General features: G+C 40.7%; 1 protein-coding gene across 1 annotated transcript; it reads right to left on the bottom strand.

Annotated features, from left to right (window-relative positions):
- Positions 1 to 42: 42 nt before the first annotated feature.
- dtnbb (dystrobrevin, beta b) lies at positions 43 to 23,745 on the bottom strand. Its single transcript, XM_070841885.1, has 18 exons — positions 23,679 to 23,745; positions 23,345 to 23,425; positions 23,020 to 23,233; positions 21,421 to 21,506; positions 20,918 to 21,072; positions 20,701 to 20,806; positions 20,154 to 20,320; positions 17,387 to 17,511; positions 10,998 to 11,072; positions 7,040 to 7,130; positions 5,706 to 5,794; positions 5,428 to 5,541; positions 3,673 to 3,769; positions 3,317 to 3,337; positions 1,753 to 1,912; positions 1,388 to 1,477; positions 1,125 to 1,178; positions 43 to 131 (listed from the first exon to the last, which is right to left on the bottom strand). The coding sequence occupies exons 1-18, from the start codon at positions 23,743 to 23,745 to the stop codon at positions 106 to 108; spliced, it is 1,818 nt and encodes a 605-aa protein (XP_070697986.1). The 3' UTR covers positions 43 to 105.
- Positions 23,746 to 24,143: the final 398 nt, after the last annotated feature.

Genomic DNA, 24,143 nt, shown 5'->3' with positions numbered 1-24,143 from the left:
TGCTAATGCCAGGGGTTGTTGTTGTTGTTGTTGTTGTTTTTGATTCTTCTGATTCTTCCCAGTTGATGACTGTATGTCCTTACAGGGTGGAATGGTGTTTCTTCCTCAGTGCTTCGGTACTCTCATTGTGCCTGGATAGACACAGAGAGGAGGGGCAAATTTAGTGCTGCTGACAGCCTGCACAGTCTCAATTAATTTGTAAAAAAAAAAAAAAAAAAAGGCTGTGGCAATGTGCCATGGTGCCTTTCTACTTTGGATGGAGGGCTGAAGCAGAGGCCTGTTATTAAGAGCCAAACACGTAGCTGATGAAGGTGTCATGTAAATGTTTAGCTGTACCCAACTCTTTCAGTCCAACAAATGAAGAAACAATGCTGCCATAATTAGCACCAACTAGCACTCGCCCAGAAGTGCTTCAGGGAACTTGTTTCTTGAAAATGATCATACAGAAGCCGTGGTTGCAATTATTTAATTTTATGCCGTTATCTTGAGATCATGAGTTAATCATCCCAGTTAATTATCTCAGGATATCAGAGTAATTTTCTTGTGATGATGTGTTAATTATCTTTATTTATTATTGTTACCTGTTGTTTTCTAAGATACAACAACAACAGGTTGTTTTTTTGTGATAATGAGTAAATTCGTTATCTTGATATAATACTATAATAAAATAATGGGATAATTAACGCATTAACTTGATAAGATGACTTTTTTTTTCCAACTGAAAACAACATATTTATCTTGTTATTTAGACAAAAACAACCTGCTGCTGTTGTATCTGTGAAACAATAGCTTATTTTCTTGAGATTCAAAAGATAGAAGATATACATCTCCATATAACAGGAAAAGTAACGTGTGATCTTGAGAGAACAGAGTAAAATAAATTGATTACAACCACAGCCTCTCTCGGCCTTCTCACTGTGTTATATATCAATTAATTATGATTCCTACTTTTTGTTGTTCATTCTGCTTGAGCTAAAAAAAAAGAAAGGAAATATTGCATTGCATTTGATCTTTATGATCAACAAAAATAATTCTGCATTCTGCTTTTGAGTGGCATAGACTGTATAGTATGACTGGCTCTGAAAGATTGAGGTAGTGAACTATCAACATGTTCGCTGACTTACCTCTGTCCCCACCGTTCCTCATGTTGGTCTCCTCTTCGTCTCCCCCGTCATCAACTTAAAAAAAAAAGAAGTGACAATGTTTTTGGTGACGATGTAAAAACTCAAAAATAAAGAGGGAAACATATCAGAAGCAGAGGAAGATAATCTGTTGTAGAGAACTCAGTAATGACATGGTAAATTCCTTAATAAGGACTAAAAACGTAGTCTCTGTCTTAAACAGAACACAATCCACATGATAAAACAGACATGTGGTGCAGACTAACCTGAGTGGAGCTCTTTCACCAGTGATGACATAGTGTTTGTGATTGAGTCAGCAGCAACTAAAAGATCATTCCGAAGATTTCTAGGTACACCTGGAAAATAGAGACATTTCTAACATCAGATTAAAAACACATGTAGTTTCTACTCTTGCAGTGTAATCATGTGAAACGGCAGTTTAACAGCCTGGTGGTAGAGTCACTGCATTTTCGTTGGAAGCATCACTTGAGGGTTAGACTTTTTTTAGATATAAAAAGTAAGCTTCCAAAATGTGTGTCTTTCTATATTCGTCCATATCATAAATCACTGCTCAGTGCGTGATAAATCGTGCATGAGTTTTCCACAGAATGCTCTTTGTTTCAACTCTCACCCTGAGCAAAGGCCTCAAGCACGTCCCCCCCCACGCCTGCCAGGCAGTCCTGCGGTGTGTGAGTTGGGGTGGACCCAGCCGAGGTGGAGCGTATGGGCATGGGCATGGAGCAGCCCGCACTGTGACTGGGGGAAGAATGAGGGGAGCCTCCAGACTGGGACTGCAAAATAAAAACAAACGTGACACGTTACAGTATCATCAGCAAAAGAAAAAGTAACACGTCATGTATGTACGCCAGCTCACAGTACAGGTTCCTCTGTTAGTCTTGAAACAGATGTTGAAATTCAACATTTTGCAAAATTCATTTGCTTTCTTACTGCAAACTGAATGAGAAGATATAGTTTTTTACACTTCTATTTTTGTATGAATTAAGCAAAGAGATATTACATGAAAATCAGTGACCCTTAGAGGTGCCTGTAGGGGACTATGCTAACTGACTGCTGGTGGTAGCTTCATATTTTCTGATATTTCCCAAAATGTCCCACCATTCAGGTTCAACTATCCCAGAATTTAGAAGATAATATACCTATTTTTGTGACTTGATAATTTGGGAAAGTTGGTGAACTTGAGCTTGAAACATGTTTATGTATCGAGCACAATCCTAATGAGATGTATACATTATTATTACGTGTTTGACCATGACAGGTGCAAAAAAAAACTAGCTGACGATTTGTTACTGTGCATCTTTTTGCTGGTGCACAGTTGGAAAATAACACCATAGTTTGTTATTTTCACGACTTACTGAAAAGCCTTTCATTTGCAAACCATTAGCAAATCTGGACCTCTAATACAGAAAAAAAAAACTTAAATCCAATTAGTGGAAGTTGCTGTATTGGAATCACAGATTGCAGCTTTGGGGAGAGATGGCCTTTTTGGTTCTAAAGATGACTTTTATTAAAACAAACACAGACGCAGATGTGACCAAAAGAACTTAATCCTTATAGGGAGAACAAACAAAAACAAGGCAAGAAGACCTTCTGGAAATCCTATACTGGCTGACTATACTCTGGGTCTCTATAGAGCACCTTTACTGCATCAAGGGGGTAATGAGAACCATGTGTGGGTGAGCGGCTGGGGCCTGTGCTGAGACGAGCGATATATCTCACAGAGAAAGGATCACTGTGTGTCTCTGGGAATGGTGCAGGCCCAGGTCGATGGCTCGCAGCCAGGCAGCAGATGGCCGGCCATACTGCAGTCACATTAGACGAGAGGTTGTTAGCGCCACTGAAAGGAGCAGGTCCCTGACATTTCGGCGGTGAGAAACACCGTCCTCTCAATTTGTTTGGACCAAGGACCCGAGAAAACTGATTTTAAAGATCGTGTCGCCTTCTGTAGTTTTAGCTCTCAAATGGTGCTCACAAGGAAGTGGCAGAGTAGGACTAGATTAGTGTAACCCAGTTAGATAGTGGAATCCTATTATCTCTCCTAACAGCCCTCTTAAAATCAATTACAAAAACTTCCTTCCATCCCATATGTGTGAAGGGGGGAGTATAGCTGCATTAAACTAAGTGCTGAGACCACAGCCAGGTATTGAGCCTTGCAAACTGAATTAAAGGCAACTTACAGCCTGCTTCTGTTCCTCATCCTATCAGCCAGCAAAGGTAAGCAGTGAGAGAGGGCAAGAAGAGTGAGAGCAACAGAATTAAAGCAGCAGCAGAGAAGAAGAAGAAGAGGAAGAAAGGAATTTGTGCATGCACAAAACTTCACTGCAATGTCTTGGTTTTAAAGGATCAAACATGCCAACATCTCACTTCATCAAACATGCCACCAAGCTTTAGATTAACACCAACAACACCTACAAGATGTTAAAGAAGATTTGTGTGAATAAGTTGGTGTTTATGCACCATCCTAAGGTATCAATACTGATTCAGAGGCTTTTTTCTCACACATAAATCTTTCAGAAAGAGTTGATCATCTTACCTTTAGCAGCCTCATGAGTCCCTCCAGCTGCACCATCAGCTCCCGTCTGCTCTCCTGCAGGGCCGACATGCGCCTCTCCAGCTCGTCCTTCCTGTGTCTGCGGCAGAAGGAAAGAGTTTGGGGCTACATTACAAAACAAGGGCTGCTTGGATCTGACAGTAATAAAACCCAGTACACATGTAAACACACCTACTTTTTTATTTGAAAGACAGATTCAGTGTCCAGTAGTTGCAGACACACAGATACTGCATGTAGTATTTAAATTGTTCAGCAATCAGTCTAATCTAGTATTTTTACCTGCACCAATATCCCTGTTACAAATACAATTTTATAGAGGCCCCAGTGTGTTTACTTTACTGTTAAATCTGGCCCAGTTTTAACATTTTTCTTTACTTATTTTTTTCCCACTGTAAGTTTTCTGCAGTCTTAAAATCATCACCCACTATTTTTTTTAGCAAGGATGTAACATTGGAGTATAATCCATGTTTAACATCTGCATCCAGCTGCACAATAAGTCAACATAAATATTTAAAGTTGATTGGGCGAACTTTACTTTACTGTGGTGCACCCGACACCAAAATGTTCCTTTATGAACTAAAAATGTTGACCTGGAGCACTGACGGTTTCAAAAAAAGCTGCCCAATTGCGTATTTATTAATTTATTGTGCCCATTTCTCATCTTGCTTGTAAGCAGAAAGATGCTACTCTCTGGGAATACAATCTCTGCATTGCTCACTCTACACATGCAGAGCAGTGTGAGGGAGAGCACAAGAAACGTCTAGTTTAGAGTTAGAGTATACAAAGAGTAAATTCATTGTTCATTGGTAATTTGAGTTTGAAACAATGTTTTATTTGTTGGCCTCTTTTAGGTGAGGATTCTGGCTTTTTATCACCCTCTGCTGTTCACAGGGTGTAACTGCACAAAGCCTCAAAGCCTCAAAGCAATCATGTGTCTGTTTGGAGTCGTCCTATCAAAAACTCACAAACATCTGCAGACTGTAAACACCTCTGCTCTGTTCTGGCTCCCCAGGCTGAATAAAGGCAATATCAGTGCCGTCCAGCTAGGCTCCAGACACAGTGCACGGTCTGTGATGAAATAATAACTACTTGAAAATATCCTGATCTAAAACCGTGAAGCACAAACAGGCTCAGTGAGCTGAAAAATGCTTCTAGATATGTTTGAATTAAACTGGGAAAAATAATACGAGGCATAAATCTATCCTCCAGTGATATAAAGCAATTATTTCACAATGTAATTACTATGATTTTTTTTATACATGTACTGATAGATTACTGTAAACACAACAGTCCTCTAGCATGGCAAACTGTGGGTGGTGAAGAGAGTAATTCAAATTCAGCTCTTGTTCCCAAGCACTGAAGAGAAGCTAATAATTTATGCTATAAAACATTAAATAAACATAAAATTTAAATCTTTGTCACGGCCGCTGACCATAAACCTCATTGCTGATTCATTATTTAAACCAGGCCAGACAAACAGGGAGTCATTCAGGGCGGCAAGTGCTGTAAAGCGTCCTCTCAGGGTGAATCTCTTCCAAGAACTGAACCCAAAGGTCTCTGCGTCCTGCCAGCATGACAAATGTCCAGGCTGCTGCTGGTGAAGCTAATTCAAAAACATCATCCTAAATTAGCAGGACATTATTTCTAGTTAAAGAACAAGAAGGTTTACTACTTGGTTTCCTTAATATATGGCGGAGTTCTTATGAGAGGTGTTGGTGTTGGTGGTGGGGATGATACCTGAGGAGCCGCAGCTCGGTCAGAAGTGTGGGGTTCTGCTGGGCTTTTTCTGGGGTCGGCTGAGAGGCCTGCTCATGCTCCAAACGCAGCCGCTGGATCTCCTGCAGGATCTCCCTGAATAAGTTAGTCAATCAGCAACTTGAAGTTGAAGCTGAAGTAGTAAACTTCAAGTAAAGTTACAGAAGTATTAGCAAATTGACTTACTGTGACATTTGAATTTCCAACCTAACTACAGTAGTAATCATACATCAATCTGATGTTTTAATGATAAACTGTACCTGTTTTTGTTCTCCAGCTCTGCAATCAGCTGTCTCTGCTGCTTGTTGGCATCGAAGTTGAAACTCAGATCTGTTGGAGGACACTGTTGCTGAAAAACAAAATTATCATAGAATGGCATTAATAACAGCAGGAAAACATCAACAGCTGCCTTCTGACCACAGTGGGTAACGGCTCTCTGCTAGAGGCTTTTTATGTGTCTGCATAAACAGGGAGCCATTTCACGTCATCACAGCTTCATTCAGTTTGATAAGTCCAAACACAAATAACCCCACATGAACATTTTCCTCTGTCTGCCTGAACTTTTAGGACAGTTTTGGTTATTTCACGTGACAGATTTTTAAAATATCTTTTTTTGTGGTTTTCTTTTCACCGGTTTAACGGATTTGGCAGCATTTGAATCCGAATCTAACAGAGAGTTTCAATTATTTGTGCTTTGTTTCTGAGAAATAATTTATTGTCATTTTGGCGTGGCAGATGGCTCTAAATACTACAATACCCATGAGCCTCAGCTGCTGTTGCCATGGAGAACAATCCAGTGAGAGGTACAAATCGTGATATGAATTCAAAAGGTTTTGTTGTTGCAGCATCATAGTTTCTGAATTCAATAAGTTTTTTTTCAACACAATATTCTTTTGCTTTTACCGGCCATTCACAGTGCATGCAGCAGAACTTTAAGCTCTATAATTAGATGTTTCTTGCCCAAATGCACCTTGGGAAAATTATTATGCACACAAGCTTGTTACTTCTCGCTGCAGTGTAAAAACAAGTGAAGAACGGGAGAGATAAGTGCAGTTATTTTCCAGAAGTTTTACTTGTTTGATAAGTTTTACTTGAAACCCGATGAAATAAGACAAATGTGTCATCTGCTTTATAGTTATAATGCTTAAGATTTCAGTCCTGGTTGTTTTGGCAACATCCAGAGTTAAAGAGAGTGAACACTGAACAGTAAGACTGATATTAATGAGATAAACTTGGATGGATCACTTGCATTTTCCTGTTAATCCCTCACGTGTACATCTGAATACAGCATGGGAATGGCAGACTCCACAAATGTCAAATCATCAAGAGCTGAAATCTTAAGCATCTTTTAAGCATCAATCTGTAAGCATCCATTTCTTATTTCATCGTGTTTCAAGAAAGAATTGTTGAAAAAGTTAAACTGGTGGAAAACAACTTTACTTGTCCTTGCTGCACTTCGCTTGCCTTTACACTGCAGCTTCTACATAACACTTCTGCAGCCACAACGAAGTGCCTAACAATAACTTGTCAAAGCATCAAATGTGAAATGCAGGTTGACTGAAGCCCACCACAGGGCGTTCTGTGAGACACTCACTGTGGAGTTTCCCGCCTCGGCTGCCAGGCGGGCAGCGTAGCGAGCGATGAGGCGGTGCTCTTCATCTAGCCGACTGGGACTCTCCAAGACGCTGCCCAAAGTCAGAGACAGAGAAATACATCACACACACACACACACACACACACACACACACACACACACACACACACACGTATACTGCAACACTGACTCTAATGTGAAAAGCTCTTATGTAAGTAGAGTGGAAAGTTTGTGCAGTCAAAGTAATTTTGTAAAACAATCTGTGTGGAAAGAAAACAACTTTATAATTGAGGTGACCTTCATATGCGACACTTGGCTTTGACTCCACTGTTGATGGACAGTCAGAGATAATTGGACGTAACAATGAACTGAGATGAAGAAGAGAGAATGTGGCATGCCAAACGCATTTGTGACTGTGCCAGTGCCCATCCTGGCCATTTCATCACTAAATGGAAATGTCAAATAAGGCATGAGACTTTAAATGATCGTGGGTGTGGCATATGGCGTGGACAGATGACTGGACATATGCTGTCCCCTCTCGGCAGGCAGTCTGCAGTGAAGAGTGAAGGAGAGCTGAAATGGTGCTGGGCGCTATCTAACTCTGACTGAGCCATGATTAAGACCATTAAACCCAATCTGGCTTCAAACTCACTGCATCAACAGCCACAGTCCCTGCAGCTCTGACTACTGAGGCCCAAAACACCCTGCAAACCGCCTTTTAATCGACATTTGTATTAAAACCTTATCTTTCTCGAAGCAGATAAAAGAGCTGTCAGTGTCATGAGATAATTTTAGCTGCTCCAGCTCCTACCTCGCTTGTTTCAAGAGTTTTCTTACCCCAGTGATGGTATCTTAAAATCGTTCGACTTGTTTCAAGATAGCGTCACCTTACTTAAGAATATTTCAGTTGGTCTGCATAAGGAAAAAGTGAAATCACTCCACCGGCAAGTCAAAACACTTATTTTGAGGAAAATTTCAAGACTGTCAAGAAATGTCTTGTTAAATGGGACACTTTCTAAATAATTTACAGTCTTATCCTCAGGCTAATGCACGGGCAGAGCCGGGGGTTCCTTGTAAGATTAAAGTTAGACATTAAAGCACGTCAGGGAGCTGCTCGAGTTGGCTCAGGAGGTGTTGTGACCTTACAAGGTCTTTTGAAGCTGAACTGCATGTCTGGATCTCTGGTTTAGAGGTAGAGAAGCTGCTCCTGCCTCTTCTTCTTCAGGGAGTTTCCTGGCACCACCTGCTGGTTTGTGCCAGGTTTATTTTTTGGACAAAGATGCATGAACTGCCTTCAAGCCCTCCTGGCATCTTTCCCAGGTACTTATTTTTGTCACACGTTTGAAGATACCTGCATTTTTTTTTTTTAACTCAAACACAATCTCCCAGACACCACTGGTTCTATTCTGGTTTAAAAGGTAGAGTATATGCTTTTTTAAAAGCAGTGTCCTGATTTGCCTGATGGTGCTATAACTAAAACTTTACGAGGCCAGAGATCCAGATTTGTTTCTAACAAAACAACAAACATGGAGGGATGATGCAGCTCGTTCCTGATTGGCCCGACAGACTTCATCCTGGATAGCATGTTTAAGGCATTCAGGATATTTTGCTATCAAGTTTGTTTTAAAGTAAGGAGTGCCAGAGACCCACCAGCCACATGTTTTAATCTCAACGTCAAGCACAGGAGTTCATAAGTTTTACATAATGACACGTCCTGACAGAAACACAAACTGCTGAACACTGACTCACATGTGATCAATTCTCAGTTCATTTTGAATTAAAACCCATCAATCTCAAGACATCAAGCAATGTCTTTTCTTTTCTTTTCTTTTTTCTTTTTTAAATTTTATCTTGTGCAGCCGTGGTTCTGCATGACTAACAGGTAATAAATTGCGGTTCGCCCTTGGAGGACCAGCGAGTGGTGAGCGATTGTCTGTGAGAGGGTGAGGTGGGAGGGAGCAGATGCCATGTCAGCAGAGCAGACAGTATCAGAGAGCCGACTGTGATGGAGGCTGGAAGCACAACTCGCACAGCTTTTCAAACAGAGAGCATTCGGTTCTGACTCTGCACTGGCACGCAGTCATGAATGTGTTATGCACATTTTCTCTGGTTAAAAAGTGGAATCTCAAAGCGTCTACAAACAAGGACAGCACTGGTTCTGCTTTTCAGTTTGGGGCTCTTGAACTGAGGCAGAGCCACAAGGAGCTTTGCATTATTCAGCAGCAGCATCTTTGACTCATAGGCCCTTCATGTGAAAGCAGGCAGGCCAGTGCCGGGTAATTATAACAATGGATTAATATTTACAAACCAAATGTGACACAGTGAGAGGCTGGCAGGAACTGGCCTTCTGTTCTCTGCAACTAAACTTAAGCGAAGCCTGCTCCTCTACTCCTCATTCAGCACCTTATCTACTGGTATCCACGCTGAGTCTCAACACAACCTATTTTGGAAGCGTCACGGTGCCTTAATGCGCAAATTCTGCCCTAAATATGGCAGCTTTGTAGTTGTTATGCCCCTCTAAGGCAACAGCAGCCATAGTGCATGACATCTTCCCAAAGCAACTCTGACTCACGGAGCAAAATGTCAAGACAAAGGTTATCAGGCTTCTTCATTACTGCTACAGTAAAACAATCCTCATGAGAGCGTCGCCTTGCTCTTGTACATGCTGCAACATGTGATGTCTTCCACTGACCTCCGCGGGTCTGGATGCGCGGCATCGTTTACTGCCTCAGGTGACCCCATCTTGTCAGCTTCCTTCAAACCTGCTCTAATCTTGATGCTGTCAGCCCTCCGAGACAAGGCTGCACTGCACAAAATGTTCATCTCGGCAAGAAACTCGATCTAGTATTGATTGTTAGCATCTCATGTTTCTAAACACAGATAGGAAATCTTCCAGCAAGGTTAGTACTTACTCAAAACGGGACATCAATTTCAAGAGAGAAGTGAGGGAATATCGACTGCATGACTGCACCCCTTTGTCACATTGTTATGATTAAAAACACACATTGATGGACATTTTTTGCAGTGTGCATGCTGCCCTTCAGCTGCCTGGGTCCTTGGTGTAGTACTGTAGTATGATAATCCGGCCCAGAAGAGCACAAGTGGAAAAAAACAAGTTGAGACGTCATTCAAGCTCTTCTTGAATTCTCTTCCAAACTCTTTGTCTGCTACCTGACCTTAATGCACACTTCTATTCTTTCTGCACACCAGACAGCGACGTCTCTGTGCTTCTAATGTGCTGTGGGATGCCCTGAGTCCCACAGCGGTCCCATCTTGCAAACACAAATTACCGGAAAGATGCGACAGAGAGATACTGTACACAAAGGAAAGTTCTCCCAGCTCAGATCTGCAGGACAGAGTGCATATACATTACAGCTGCCTCTGAGTGCTCTCCATTATCGAATTCATAACCACAATGGTTCATTACCACTGTGAGTAAATAATAATAGAGGTGGCCTTTAAGCGAGAGGGGCTGCAATGAAAGGACAATTAGGTCGCTTTCACGGGGGCTCTCGCCGGCTCTCTGCTTACATGATAAAGCTCCAGTTCTATCATAATCTATTTGTCAAATCAACCCTTTAAGTGGGAGCACTCACATATTCTTTGTGACAGCGTAACAAATTTTTTTCTCTAAAAATACACTCACAAGGGCATGCTGTTCAGATGCAAAAATGTGTGTCAAGTGTGTGGGAACAAATAACATCTGTAGTCTGATTTGCCGTGCTATTCCTTTTATTTCCGCTGATGATGAGAGAGCATCTGTCACTTACTCGCAGCACAGAGTGAATTCTGAGTGATTTAGAGGAAATTTATTTTGCTTGTGTGTAACTTGAAGTGACATTTTGTCATCTTTACGAATGCATGAGAGGTGATAATCCCAAAAGTGAAGCTAATTCTGTGGAATAATCAGAATGGCATCTTCAAAAAGACATTATGCATTGAGCCTGGGGGTGCTTACCTTTTGGTAGGAGTGGGTGCCCCGGAGGACATGAGCATTGTGTCGTTCATGTTGTTGGCCACTGGTTTCGGCTGACTAAAAGACAAGATTAGAGGTCTTTAATGCTACACTGCAGAGGCCTGTGGTGCTTGTCACCGGGGAATGGAGTAGAGGGCATTTGCATTTTATTAGTAATCATGAATCAGCGATCCTGACTGCAATTTAATCCTACTGTACAAAGGAGGATAAGAGAGGAGGCAGGGGGGGATCATTATAAACTGAGCGTGCTGCACAAAATAGGCAACATGTTGTACTGCACTTAAAATTGTAGCGAAATAATTGACTTTTCTGGGAACTGCAATTTAAATGTTTTTAGGGCTATAAGCTTAAATCTAATTAACATGAGCAAGAGCAACTACGGCAGACAAGAAATTTAATTAAACTGGAAGTCTGTGAAAAACGAGGAAAGGTGACATTGTAGGAGGTAATTTGTGAGAGTAAACAAAGCGATGGGGTCCATCTGGTGGTTGAGTCAGTGGCCCCGGTGAGCTCATCGGAGCCCAAACCTCCGGACCACGGAGTCTCATTAACGGATCAAAATACCACCCTGCTCATCTCAGGTGCTCTCAGCTTCACACTTCACCCGGTGCAGAAAATAGCAGCCAGTCACGGCAGCACTTGATTTCCATGTCTCTGTAGTTGCATCTCCTCGATCTGCACATAGTTTCTCTCTGTAGTTATCAGCCTCGATTCTTTTGCAACTGACTGTTTTATTTAAAGAACTCATTATCACATAAAAGGCAAATGACTGAACAGCATTGTGTCCTATTCTGCTTATTTGTCTAATCAGCATTTTTGGCCAAAATCAAACTATTTATATCCACATTGTGCAGAACACTGTTATCATCACAAGGCACTGAAAGCCTTTTCCTTCTACGGTGCCACAAAGTGCCTCAACAGCACATATGGTCCTCTTTTCTGCATATTACTGTTCCATTTAAACACAAAACTGAAATAAGAGAGACAGAAACTGCATAATTTTTGGATCTCTAATTGTATTCAAATAATTTGCACTGTTATTTGCTCACAACCCAAAGTACATATTGGATGCTCACATGAGGGTTCAGCTTGTTCTTTTTAAAAGGTACACTGCAATATATATTAATATATTAAGTTATACATTTGAATTTCCCTCAGGACTAACCTAACAGATTCAAAAGGGAACCATGGACGGCCCGACGTGAGTAATTCATCAGTGCTAATTCTTCTCAACACAGTCCCGCTAATTCTTACATTTCAAACAATAAGATAATACAAGGAAAAGGAAAAAGCAACGGCCACCACTCCAAGCTGCACATGCTGCCTTTTAGTCTCCTTCACAGACTGACCGTGTGCACAGATACTCCAACTAAAGATCACGGCTCATGTGAAAAATGTTTACCTCTCATTTAAGGCTCATCATATTACAATAATCCACCCCGAAGGTGAGCTCCAGACAGAGGAGGAGACACGAGGCATCACACTTACCTCTGTGAGGAGAGAAAGCACCTGTCTGGGTGGCAAAATACATCCAACTGCTGCTCTTGCCAGATGCCTAATCTGCCCTCAACTGAGCAGGCGAGCATCTCAATGTACTACACTGCTGCTGTCTCCAAGGAAACTCGGCGGTCACATGACTTTATGACGACGTAGATTTCTCCCTCTGTCTCTCTCTCTCTCTCTCTCTTTCTCTCTGTCTCTCATACACTCTCTCTCTCTCTCTCCTCTCTGAAGCTCTCTGCTCTCACTCTGTCTTTTCACCTCTCTCTAACACATGAATACACATTGGAAATTAGGAAAATGCCATTTGCTCAAAATACCTCTATTGCAGCCAAAAAAGAGAACAAATCTCTCGCAAACATGTAACAAACTGGCCTCAACGGCCCATACTGTAATTGCATTTACATATCTTAACTCTTCCTTTTACCTTCAGCGCGTTACATAAGTCAAAGCTCTTCACAGCTATCCGTCTATAAATAATCATCAGTCCTTTTGAGTACACCAATGTAACTCCAGTGGAACAGCAGGGCGCCATAAAAAAGACCTTCCTCTTACGTAAAAGCTTGACAGTAGAGATATTTCAGTTTCCTCAAAGAATTTGGATTAATGCTAAGAGGCGTCCTAACTCATTCACATCAGTGTCTGCAGCCCTGTGGTTCACTGACTGAAGAGATGTTGATTAAGGAAGCACAGTCCAGTCATTCAGCCAGTGTCTCAGAAGTCAAATGGGAGTGAATTGACACAACATTTAGGCACTAAGAGATCAAAGTCTGCAATGCGCTAAGCCTCATGCTACCTCCGTGCCGCGAATGACAATGTACCACCCTTTCCTTGTACTTGGCAGTTGGCAGGGGTACAGGGAAAATTAAGTCTGGTGGAGCTTCATACACGCACATTCACCTTATTTCTGACAACGACAGATGCATGGCTGCCTTCAATTGCCCTCAGCCGGCTAAAAATAATACGCAAACATGAAGCATCCTCTCCTGCTGGCAAAGGTGCTCCCATTTCCCCCGGGAGGCTGTCAGTACCTCGACCATAAAAACCCAATGGATCACACTCACAGAAACGTGAATTACATGGCTGTTCCATCTATTTTAATAACACTGATGGAATTTGCATTGACCCGGAGAATGGAAAAAGATATAAAACAGAGGAAGGATTTTTTAAAAAGTTAAAGGATTTCTGGGGATTATATAAAGAGTGGCAAATTGGGTGCAAAATATAAAAAATGGCACTGAGAATTTGACGATATAGTGTGTTCCACATTAATGCAAAGCACGGTAAGATGCCTATTTTTGACTCTTAGGCTATTTTGGTGCTTAAAGTCTTTTGGAAGAAGCAGTGCTAAGTCTGAAGGTAGGAAGCCATATCATAGATTTAAAGTTCCTGAGACAGACAGTGCATCCCAAACCTATAACTTCTCTCCAAAACACAAATCCCCAAGAATCTCGCTGACAGTTTGAGTGGAGGGGAAAATTCACAGCTCAGCTCGCTGTTAGTCTTTGCTTTCAGACGCCAGTAAATATTTCACAACAGTATCAGAATAGCTACACTTTGTCTGAAGACGATGCGGGGGGTTGGGCATCTGGGAGACTCATGTCCGTTCGATTTGGGAGTTTTGATCAAATCTGACGCTCTACCCTGATTCTGCCATTATTACTCACTCACAGGCGCTTCAACACACACACACACACACACCCAAACACACACCTGAGAGACCTCGCTGATGGATGTCTCCTACTTCACAACATGAAATAACACCTCTCTACACACAGTATTCGTCAGGATTGGCAACCAGCTACACTACTTTTAGAATACAGAGCACATTTCTCTCTCTTTAATGTATCATCAATAAAATTAAGTCAGTGTAGAATTAAATTCGTGGCTTGGCAGTTTTTCTGTGACTAATTATCTGAGGGATCCAAGTTTGAGGGAAGATTTCTGTAGCCAGCAGGGAAGCCAGCATGGGAACGGTAGGCAGAAAATTACTGTATTCACCCATAATTTCTTTGAAATTGACCGTTAAGAAATGGGAATTAGTCTATTAGTGCCAGCTTCCTTATGGCTCATGGCTACAGAGAGCGCAGGAGGTACAATTCCTATGTTGGATTTAAAGGAATAGTTCAGCCTTTTGGGAGTTATGCTCATTTGCTGTCTTGCCAAGAGTTGGATGAGAAGATCGGCACCACTCTCATGTCGCTCATATCTATCCAATAAAAGGCTACAGGCAGCAGCCAATTAGCTTAGCTTAGCATAAAGACTGGAAACAGGGGGAAACAGCTAGCCTGCATCTGCTGTAGGGTAACAAAATCCACCTGCCAGCACCTCTAAAAGGGTGTAAAGACAGACAGTGAAGCAAATTTCCACCTGCTCGACTATGTGGTGTTTATTTGACCCAACATATGCAACAACTGTTCAGATGTTAGCTGTAAGCTAGTCCACAACAGACGCACCAGGCGTCTCTGTTTTCTTTAAATTTCAAATTATGTGCCATATTCCAAACTCATTCAAAATAAAATCTGTATATTTTCACCTCTGTGTGTACAAAATAGACTGATTGCGTTGATGTAAAAATTAGATTTGGCAATAGATCTGTTCTGCATATCAAAGACATTCATAGTTAAATATGGAAGCATTAAATCCAAACCAAAAAATCTAAACCAGTCACTGATGAATATAAATTTTGAATGGTTGTCAGATTTAAAAACATCTTTTCAGGGAATGGTTGATGAGAAGCGCTACTCAACCTCACTTCATCACCAAACACAAGTCAAAAAAAAACCCACAAATGCTTCTGGAACTAAGAATAGATATTTCTTTTGTCGTCAAAGACGATGACTTTTTGTAAATACCTTCCCTGCGTCAGACATAACAATAGAGACAGAGAGGCATACAAACAAGTCTCAGAGGTCAACAGTCACATCCATTATCCAAAAAGTCAGTGAACATACACACACACACACACACACACACACACACACACACACACACACACACACACACACACACACACACACACACACACACACACACACACACAGTGCCACCAGCCTTGAAATGCCATATGCGAGAGCATGAGAATGCACTTTGTCCATTAAAGTCTAACAATACAATAAGAAGTTCCTGGAATTTCTTCCCAAAAACTTCCATTTTCAAGATCCCATAGAGATACAGTATATTGCTATATTTGTCAAATTGGTATTCAGACCTTTACTCAAGTAAAAGTACAAGTAGAACAATCTAAAAAGACTTCATAACAAGCAAAAGGTCAGTAAGTATAAAAGTTTTATCTGCAAAATGTACGTGGAGCCAGTTTTAACTACTTTATTTTTATTTATTTATTATATTTTTTTTACATACAACCGTTTAGTCTTGTGGTTCCCAAACTAGACGCTGGGCTCCCTCCTAAGAGCCACAAGATAACTCTAGTAGAAGTATAAAATAGCATAAAATCACTATTTGAGTAGAGGTACTTAGTCACTTTCCATGGATTATAAGTAATATAACTTTTTACTGTAAAAAAAATACTCTAAGAGGACCCTTCAGTTTATAGAGAAATCAGTCTGAGTAAAAGAATTACAATAAAAGGCCTTCATGCAACAAAATCCAATATAACCAAGAGCCCCAAATGCACAGGACTCAATATTCTCCGGGCCTCCATCATCTGAAATAATCGACATTGATAGCTGCTTGCTGAGGGAACTGGTGGGGGCATAATCCCGAGTAGTTTAGCCACAAATTTTATTTAAATCAATATTAATCTACTTGTGTGATGTAATTTCATGCTACACAGCCTATACTGCGCGGGCTAATCCAATCACCTCATCTCTCAGTCAGAGGAAAATATCCAGGTCGACAGCTGATTCTCCCCTTGTGATGAATTGTAAATGTATGCAAATGTAAACTTCATCTTAAATGCATAAGTTTGGGCATAATACAGAAAAATCCCTCTGCCAGTGGGCAAAGCCTGGATGTGAGAAGTGATTCAGAAATGATGGTATCTGTCAGGCAGTAAAACAGGAAATCATGTTGATGTATTTACGTTGTGTCTATTTTTCCTGGCATTCAGTGAGCTAGTTTCTCCGCCATGATGTAGCTCACTATCAATTACTCACTGACACTTGCCAGCAGCAAAAGCATATAGAGGCAGCTTAGGTTTATGGTCGTGACTGGAATATGAAGCAGGATTTTGTTATGGAATGTGCCACGAGAAATGTTGAAAGCTCAAATGACAAAGTTGAGAGATTTCCTGTGATCCTACAAATGCCACGAACGAGCAAAATCATAAATCACGTTTTTTTAAATCAGAAACATCGTGAGATTTTGTCTTGTAGACGCCAAAAGCATCAAAGGTTTGGTGCAACAATGATGAGAGAAATATGAAGCGATGTGGACAGCTGTGGATGTATCTTGGTGGTGGAATTGATTATGGAAATCGTACTATTTTTCAACTGAAATGTAAATGACTGTACTGGGTTTAAGACAGCAGAAGACTATAATGCATTTCCTGTAATGACTTCCAGGAGCCTCAAAGCCTGGAGTGTGAGATTTATACCATCGTCCCCGTTTCATTGCCAACAGACTGATGAGGACGACTGTGCTGTTAACGGCAGCAGCGGCTGAACCTGCCAAGTATATCACCATTTCCACCTTAGCAAATAATCATGGGCTTGACATCTTACCGAGATGGCATTCTATCAGCTGTGTAGTGACAGAGAAATGGGAAGATGGAGGCAGTTACATGACAAGAACAGACTATAGATCATAACCGCACTGGACCTCGCTGTACCGTTAAACAACAAATCAGTTGGGGTTCCCTCATTAATGACACAAATGGTGGTAACAAATGCTTGGGGAATGGTACTTACACAGTGTGAGTGAGCTCCTGTGGTCTCTCAGCCTGCTCGGGGAACACAGGATGTGGCGGTTCTCCGATGGGGACGCAGCCTAGAGATTTACTGATTGCATGGCTCAGCTTTTTGGCCGGAGACTTCTGTGGGGAGGGCAGGGCAAACAAAGTATCTGTCACCTTGTGCGTTGTATTTGCTGTTCTCGTCGTGTTGGAAGAGCAGAAACAGTTTTAAGCCGCTTCAGAGGTAATTTCCATAACCAGGTCACGGTTTGTTTACTGTGTCAAAAGTGTGGATCAGCAGTAGTTGGTGCATATTCAGTAAGTACTTGTGTCTGTGACTTCACTGCTCAACAGTCCCAGAACTGCAATGCAATGAGTCAGTTAGACGTTGTTGTGTAAGGGTTAAAAAATATTCCACATAGACGCCATATGCTTTACATGAATTTAACCACCTTTTCAGGCAGTGGCAAGTTGGATATTGAAACTGCCAATTACAGTAACTCTATAAGACATACATGTGGCATAATCCTGCCATACCATTATTAATTGAATAGTTAGTTAGACAGATAATACTGTAACTCTACTTTCATCTATTATAGTCACTAAAAAGACAGAGGGACCACACTCTCCAGATTTTAATTCTTGGCAGGATAGTAAAGTCTCTGGAAAAAGTTTTGTCATTTAACACTCCAGTGAAATGTATAAAGTAATGAATTAATTTCAGGTAAGATGGGACAGCAGGTCCTTAAGGCAGGATGATCAGTGTTGCATGCGCAACTGTTTAGGATTAAAAACAGCAACTAACTAAAATATTCAGACATGTTTTACTTGGAGCTTTAGCAGTTTTAACAAAACTCTTTTCTTCATATTTTGACCAACTTTTAACATTAAGACATCTAACAAGAGCAAAATATTACGTTGTGGGTGTTGTGGAATAAAATAGTCAGACACACAGACATTTTTCTATTACGTATAGTGTGTAGACAAAGTGATGGAAAGAAAATGCTGCCAAATGCCAAAACCAATCATAACATGCAGAGGTGGGAGGTAACAAACACTTAAGTAGAGTTTTCACATATCTGTACTTTACCTTTGTATTTATTTAAACTTCTTTACTCCCTACATTTTTATACAAATATCTGCACTTTCAACTCATTTTCAAAAACAGGCTCATTAATTTACTTGCATTATTGCTCACCTTCCTGGCGTCATAACCCATTTCATCCTAGCAAGCAACCAGAGCTTCATTTAAATGGCTTATTTCATCCCAGGTGGCATGAGCTACCATGGAAGTTGCAGCCACAAATACATTGTAGGTAGTAAAAAGATAAAACATCAGACATACGTATAATAATAATAAGTATAAGTAAACACAATTAACATAGACATACTAATGTGGCATCCATGTGGGTTAAGATCATTAAGAGGTAGAAATAAAAATCTAAATAATTTAGACCGGTTTAGGAAAAAACAAATTGTATATGCTCAGAGTTTTGATGTTGATTGCCCACAAGATAATCACAGTTAACTGGCTTAAACTCCACCCACTTACCTTGGACCAGTGGGTGCAAAGACTCCAAACCGTGAACTGCATGGAAAATATAACCGCAAGCCTACAACTCCGAATGGACATTTATTTAAAAAGATGGACACCTGTTATAACGTATTTAGCAAACTGATCATACAGTTAGTATTCAACTGGACAAGCTAAAAAAAAGGAAAGAAGTGAATCCATGAAGGATAGCCCTCCACTTCCTCTGTCATCTATGTTTTCTTTTTATTTGGTCTACACTTGTATGAATGTATGTCATACTGTGGGAGACTCACTGTCAAGGAACTTGTTCTAATAAATGTTCAAAAAATAAATAAATAATTTAGACCACTAACAATCAGTAAAAATGAAGGAGACGTGTGAATTAAAAGCCATTAAAAAGTATGAGTAAAATTAAAGTAAGTAAAATAGCAATAATATTAATGCAGGATAAGAGAAGGAGACTTGACGGCGGAGAAAAGGCCTCTATTAAATGTGACATCCATGCAGGTAGAACTAGTAACGACATGTATGAAAGTGAACCAGCCAACACTGCAGACGGAGCAGATTCAGAGCAGCCAGACGTGCTCCGTCTACGGCCTTATTCAAGAGAAATGTAGGACATGTAGTCTTTACATGGATATCTTGAGTACAGAATGTGTGTACTTTCCCCACCTCTGATTATAGTTGGTTTTGAACACTGGACACCAAATGAAACGTGGTGAACAATGTCACGGATGTGTCATAGACATACAATTTCACCAATTTGTCACCAAAATAGGAAAACATCCAGAGCAGATTCATCCACATAACCTCTGTGAAAAATATCATAAATCTTTTCATGTCACAGACAGTGTTTTGTGTTTCATGGCACTCAGGCATGTTATTCAAGGCCTGAGGCTTCACCAACACTAATTCTTTTCTGTGCAGAAACGGAGAAGGATGGGAATTGGATTTGGGATCCAGCGCTTATGACTACCATTGTTTCGATTTATAACGTAATGATCGAGCTTTGGGGGAATGCAGCAACACGGAAAATTCAATCAATACAATTTAATTTGCCGAAAATGAGTAAAACCCCATAAAATCCCTCTTGGATTGCTTTGAGAGGACAGGAAATGTAGAGAGACGGATGAATGGTCTGCTATGCTGCAAAATCATTCCACACTTTCACAAAGATATTGACATTTGGATTGTTTAGAATAGGGAACAACACGATGTAAAATTGAGAGTGATTAGGGCTTTGCCTTACCCAAGACGAGTGCTCCTTCATCTGGTGCTGGTTGCTATGGGGACCATTGGCATGGCCACGCCAGAAGCAGCTCTGACAGAGCTGGTAGCCATGGCACTGTTGGCACCGATACCGGAAACCCATCATGCTCTCGCTCCGGCAATATGAACATTCCACCGGATGGAAGACTGAGCAGTGAAAAATAACAACAAAGACAAGATTTTCTTTTGACTTATAGAGTTACTAACAAAAAACTCTGCATACAGTTTTATGGCAGAGACTCTTGATATTTTTGTGGTGGAAAGTAACAATGTGCATTTACTCAAGCACTGTACTTTAATAAAATAAACATATCAATTACATGTTACTATATACTTGTACTCCACTACATCTCAGAGGGAAATATTATATTTATATTATATACACCTTACTCTACAGTGATATAAATTCATTTTAGGGCACTGGATAATGTTAGTTTTAGGTCTAGGTAAATAAAATGAGGATGTTTGGATTGTTAAAATTCTAATATGAATTTTAAATAGTGTATAGTGTAGAGTCCAGATCTTACCGTTTTCAACATTTGCAAGTCGGTGCATGAGTGGTAGCCATACGAGACACTGAGGGGGAGGATCTGCCATCAACACATCCAAAAACGTGTTCAGCATGATCTTCTTCTAGATACAAGCACAGATATACATGTATTAAACAAGTGTGAATTATTAGAGCTTTAAAAGAGGATAGAGAGAAGAAGGGCAGAGCAGCGTGTCTGAAAATCCTCCTCATACCTGCTGAGGGAAGCACGTTCGCACCGAATGCTCCGTGTAGCCAAAAGAAGGGCCCTCGAACACGGCTGTGGGGAGTTTCAGCACCTCCCGGAGAAACTGATCAAACTTGGCAAACATCATGACTCCACTTGAGTCAGAGATCTGTGAGAAAATATCTGAGAGACAGCAAATGTCAGACTTATTGTTTTTAGCGAAAAAAATTAGAAAAATTTTGACATTTCTGTGAATGTATATCATCGACCCACATGCACAGCAGAGTTTTAAAATATGGACAGTGAAAGCAAATGAATTTTCCATACATATTCCAAGAGTGCCCCCATGTGTTTAACTGGAGCAACTACATGAAGAACAGAGCTGTCCCAGGACACCCTGGCATGTGTAGGTAGCCATGACATCAGATTTTAGAGGATTGCACACAAATTAAAGCTAATTTTAAAAGTGCTGCTCATTCACGTAAACACTTTCTGACATGTTATGTGTAAGGTGCTTAGAAATAGACTTACAGCGTAGTTTGTCCACAATTTTCCCTCCACACATTGTTGCCAGCATGGCTTTCATTGAGAAAACAGTTAGCTTCCCATGGCTTTCACTGCAGGAAGACAGAAAGGTGACTCATATTTCATCAATGCACTTAAGTGAGACTGTGTGAAGCTTGAAAGAAGAAATAATTCAATCGTGGTCTGAGAGATGAAAAGCTGAATTCGTAAGTAGTAAAACGACCCTTTGTTCAGTTCAATAAATGGCTGGTTTTGCCGCTACAGCCTTACTTGGTCTGATATGACTGGTAGCTCTTGGAGTTATAAAGCCACTTAGCTGATTTTATAACTCTAAATATGTATATTATTTTAAATAGTGAATTCTTTATTTAATCTGGGTGTTGTGCTAAGATTACAAATTTGAGTTGAGTACATATCGAAAAAGAGTCACCGTGATGAACATAGCAGACAGTGACGAATATAACTACAATTTAAACATGTCGGTGCACTTTTCATGTTGTATGCATTAGTATAAAATGTCAAAAATCATGACTAAGCTTTGAATCACAGATTAACAGGTCATTATCAGGCTGCCTCAAGACCCTTAAAATCTTTTTAACTTGCCAAGAGGGACCAGCTCTTTCATTTGAGATTCATTTAGCTGTGGCTTCCGAGCAGAGGTAACGGAGTACATGAAAGCTCCTCCGCCTAATTCAGTTTGGACCTCAGGGACAGATAGTGAAACTGCTTCCTGTGATCGCAGACAGTCATTTCCACAAAGTATCCCAGAGATACGGCAGCATGAATAATAACGGAGCGGAACCAGAATGGCCTTACAGATAAAAGTAAACCAACTGAATGGGTCAATGAATGGACGGGGCAAGCAGCCAATCAATTTGAGCACACAAGGTACAATAATGAGAGAGAGCTTTACGGTCAATAACAAACCTCTGTGCTCCAGGATGCACAGCATCTGAGGCCTTGAGCACAGAGCCGACATTAAGAGGAGGGATATACAGTAAAGCATCACCATGGACTGTTTACACAGCACATTTCTCTATCTGCTATGTGATAGAGAGAACAGGGAGATATGTATTTGTCAGCTTATTGTCCGTGTGGATTGTTTGTACAGTAAACTCAGGGTTTTAAATATCAAGGACACTGAGGACATGTGTTGTGCATTTTCTCTGGGAAGCTGGGGAACATATGGACAGTATTGTTTTGGCTGATTCCAGTATTTGTAGATGCTGTATTAGATATTACTGAAAAAAAATTAAATAAAAGATTCAGCATTTTTCACCAGAATTAAATTGCTGGTAGAGGAATTTAAAACAGCATTTAGACACTGGTTTTTGGAAATAAAGTGCTAAAAGCTTTATTTCATAGGTCTCCTAGATTTCCTGACAATTTCAAAGTTTCCAAGTTCTTAAGTTCTGCACTAAAGTAAAGTTGTTTTTTAACAGTTCTTAGTATGAAAGGGTTTAAGGTGAAGCATTTCAGCTAAACATAATTATGTTTTTTTTTCAGATGGGACCTTAATCTTTGCTTTTATCTTTGTGAAACACTAGAATCAGACCACCTCCTACAGAGTTTAGTGCTCCTCTGCACCGACCAGCTGCCCCATACCTGTCGTAGGTGGCCACCATGAAGTTGAGCAGCAACCCGATGGACTGCTCCACATTGATCTGGTGGGTTGTGGGAAGCCGTTTGTTGAGCTGGTAGTAGATGGAAGACAGGATAGTCTCCAGCCGCGACACATTGATCTCCGCATTGTGGTCCAATGTGTTGAGCCCATTGTCACGAAAGGCTTCAATCATGTTCCAGACATCCACCAGATGAACTGCAAGGGAGGCAAACGGACAGACTGTGATCAATTAAGGCTGTATTGTGTTGGTTTCTATTGGTTACGCAGTGTCATAGCAGTTAAAAAGAGGAAAGAATCTGCTCTTACGGTTGCATCTCTTTTGCACAAACCGGAGTTTGCAGGCAGTCCTGTAAGTCGATAGTCTGATTACATCGAAGTTTTGAGCTCCTGCAAAACAAAAGCATGAAGAAATATTCATTCTATGCCTTTCCAGTTCAATGAAATACCATGAAACTCTTTCCAAAGACAATTGGGCCTACTGAAGGTACATTTTAACACTATCACCGTCCTTGTGTGGGAGGAATGTTACTGTGTGTGTGTGAGGGACCACGTATCTCCTGTGAGCCAGTCAAAGAATTGCATGAGCCGCTGCCTGACTATGAATAGTGAAAAGAGATTTCTCTCAGTTGACTCCACTCACTCATTTCCATGAAGAGCTGTCTCTTCTCCACCATGGCCTTGCCTCGTTTACTGCCCTCCTCGATCATTCTGTGGCATAGAGCAGAGCATACAATGCTTACTGTTCAGACAGCAGCATGTTAATAACACACAGCTCCTCTCATTGATACCATGCAAGTGAAGATGATTTAAATATGTATATTAGGGTTAGGGTTAAGTATAGTGCAATTGAAGAAAATGTCTCAGACTATGAGTTTTAACTTTTGTGGAAAGACTAACTATAACAGAATACCTAAAGCTCGTAAAGCAGCATCTTTGAAATGTATGTGTGCATTATTCCTGAACGCTGGTATAACAAAAGGATACAGTGTGTTCATTCATTTATTATTTAACCTGTACATCAAGGACATAGCCATCACTCCATCTATGCACTTTGTAAACCACATAGGTTACACGACTTTGGTTGGCTTTCTAACAGATGATGAAA

Source organism: Pempheris klunzingeri, chromosome 13, assembly GCF_042242105.1.
Source record: "Pempheris klunzingeri isolate RE-2024b chromosome 13, fPemKlu1.hap1, whole genome shotgun sequence".
NCBI classification, from domain to species: Eukaryota; Metazoa; Chordata; class Actinopteri; order Acropomatiformes; family Pempheridae; genus Pempheris; species Pempheris klunzingeri.
Note: the sequence above shows the minus strand (reverse complement) of the source record. Positions and strands in the feature narration are given on the sequence as shown.

Excerpts from the sequence above, each read along its gene's own strand:
- dtnbb (XM_070841885.1), bottom strand. The coding sequence starts at position 23,745 with ATGATCGAGGAGGGCAGTAAACGAGGCAAGGCCATGGTGGAGAAGAGA. Across the intron at positions 3,770-5,427 it reads ACCGAGCTGCGGCTCCTCAG|ACACAGGAAGGACGAGCTGG; the intron begins GTATCATCCCCA and ends CTTCTGCCGCAG. Across the intron at positions 1,478-1,752 it reads GCTTGAGGCCTTTGCTCAGG|GTGTACCTAGAAATCTTCGG; the intron begins GTGAGAGTTGAA and ends TCTATTTTCCAG.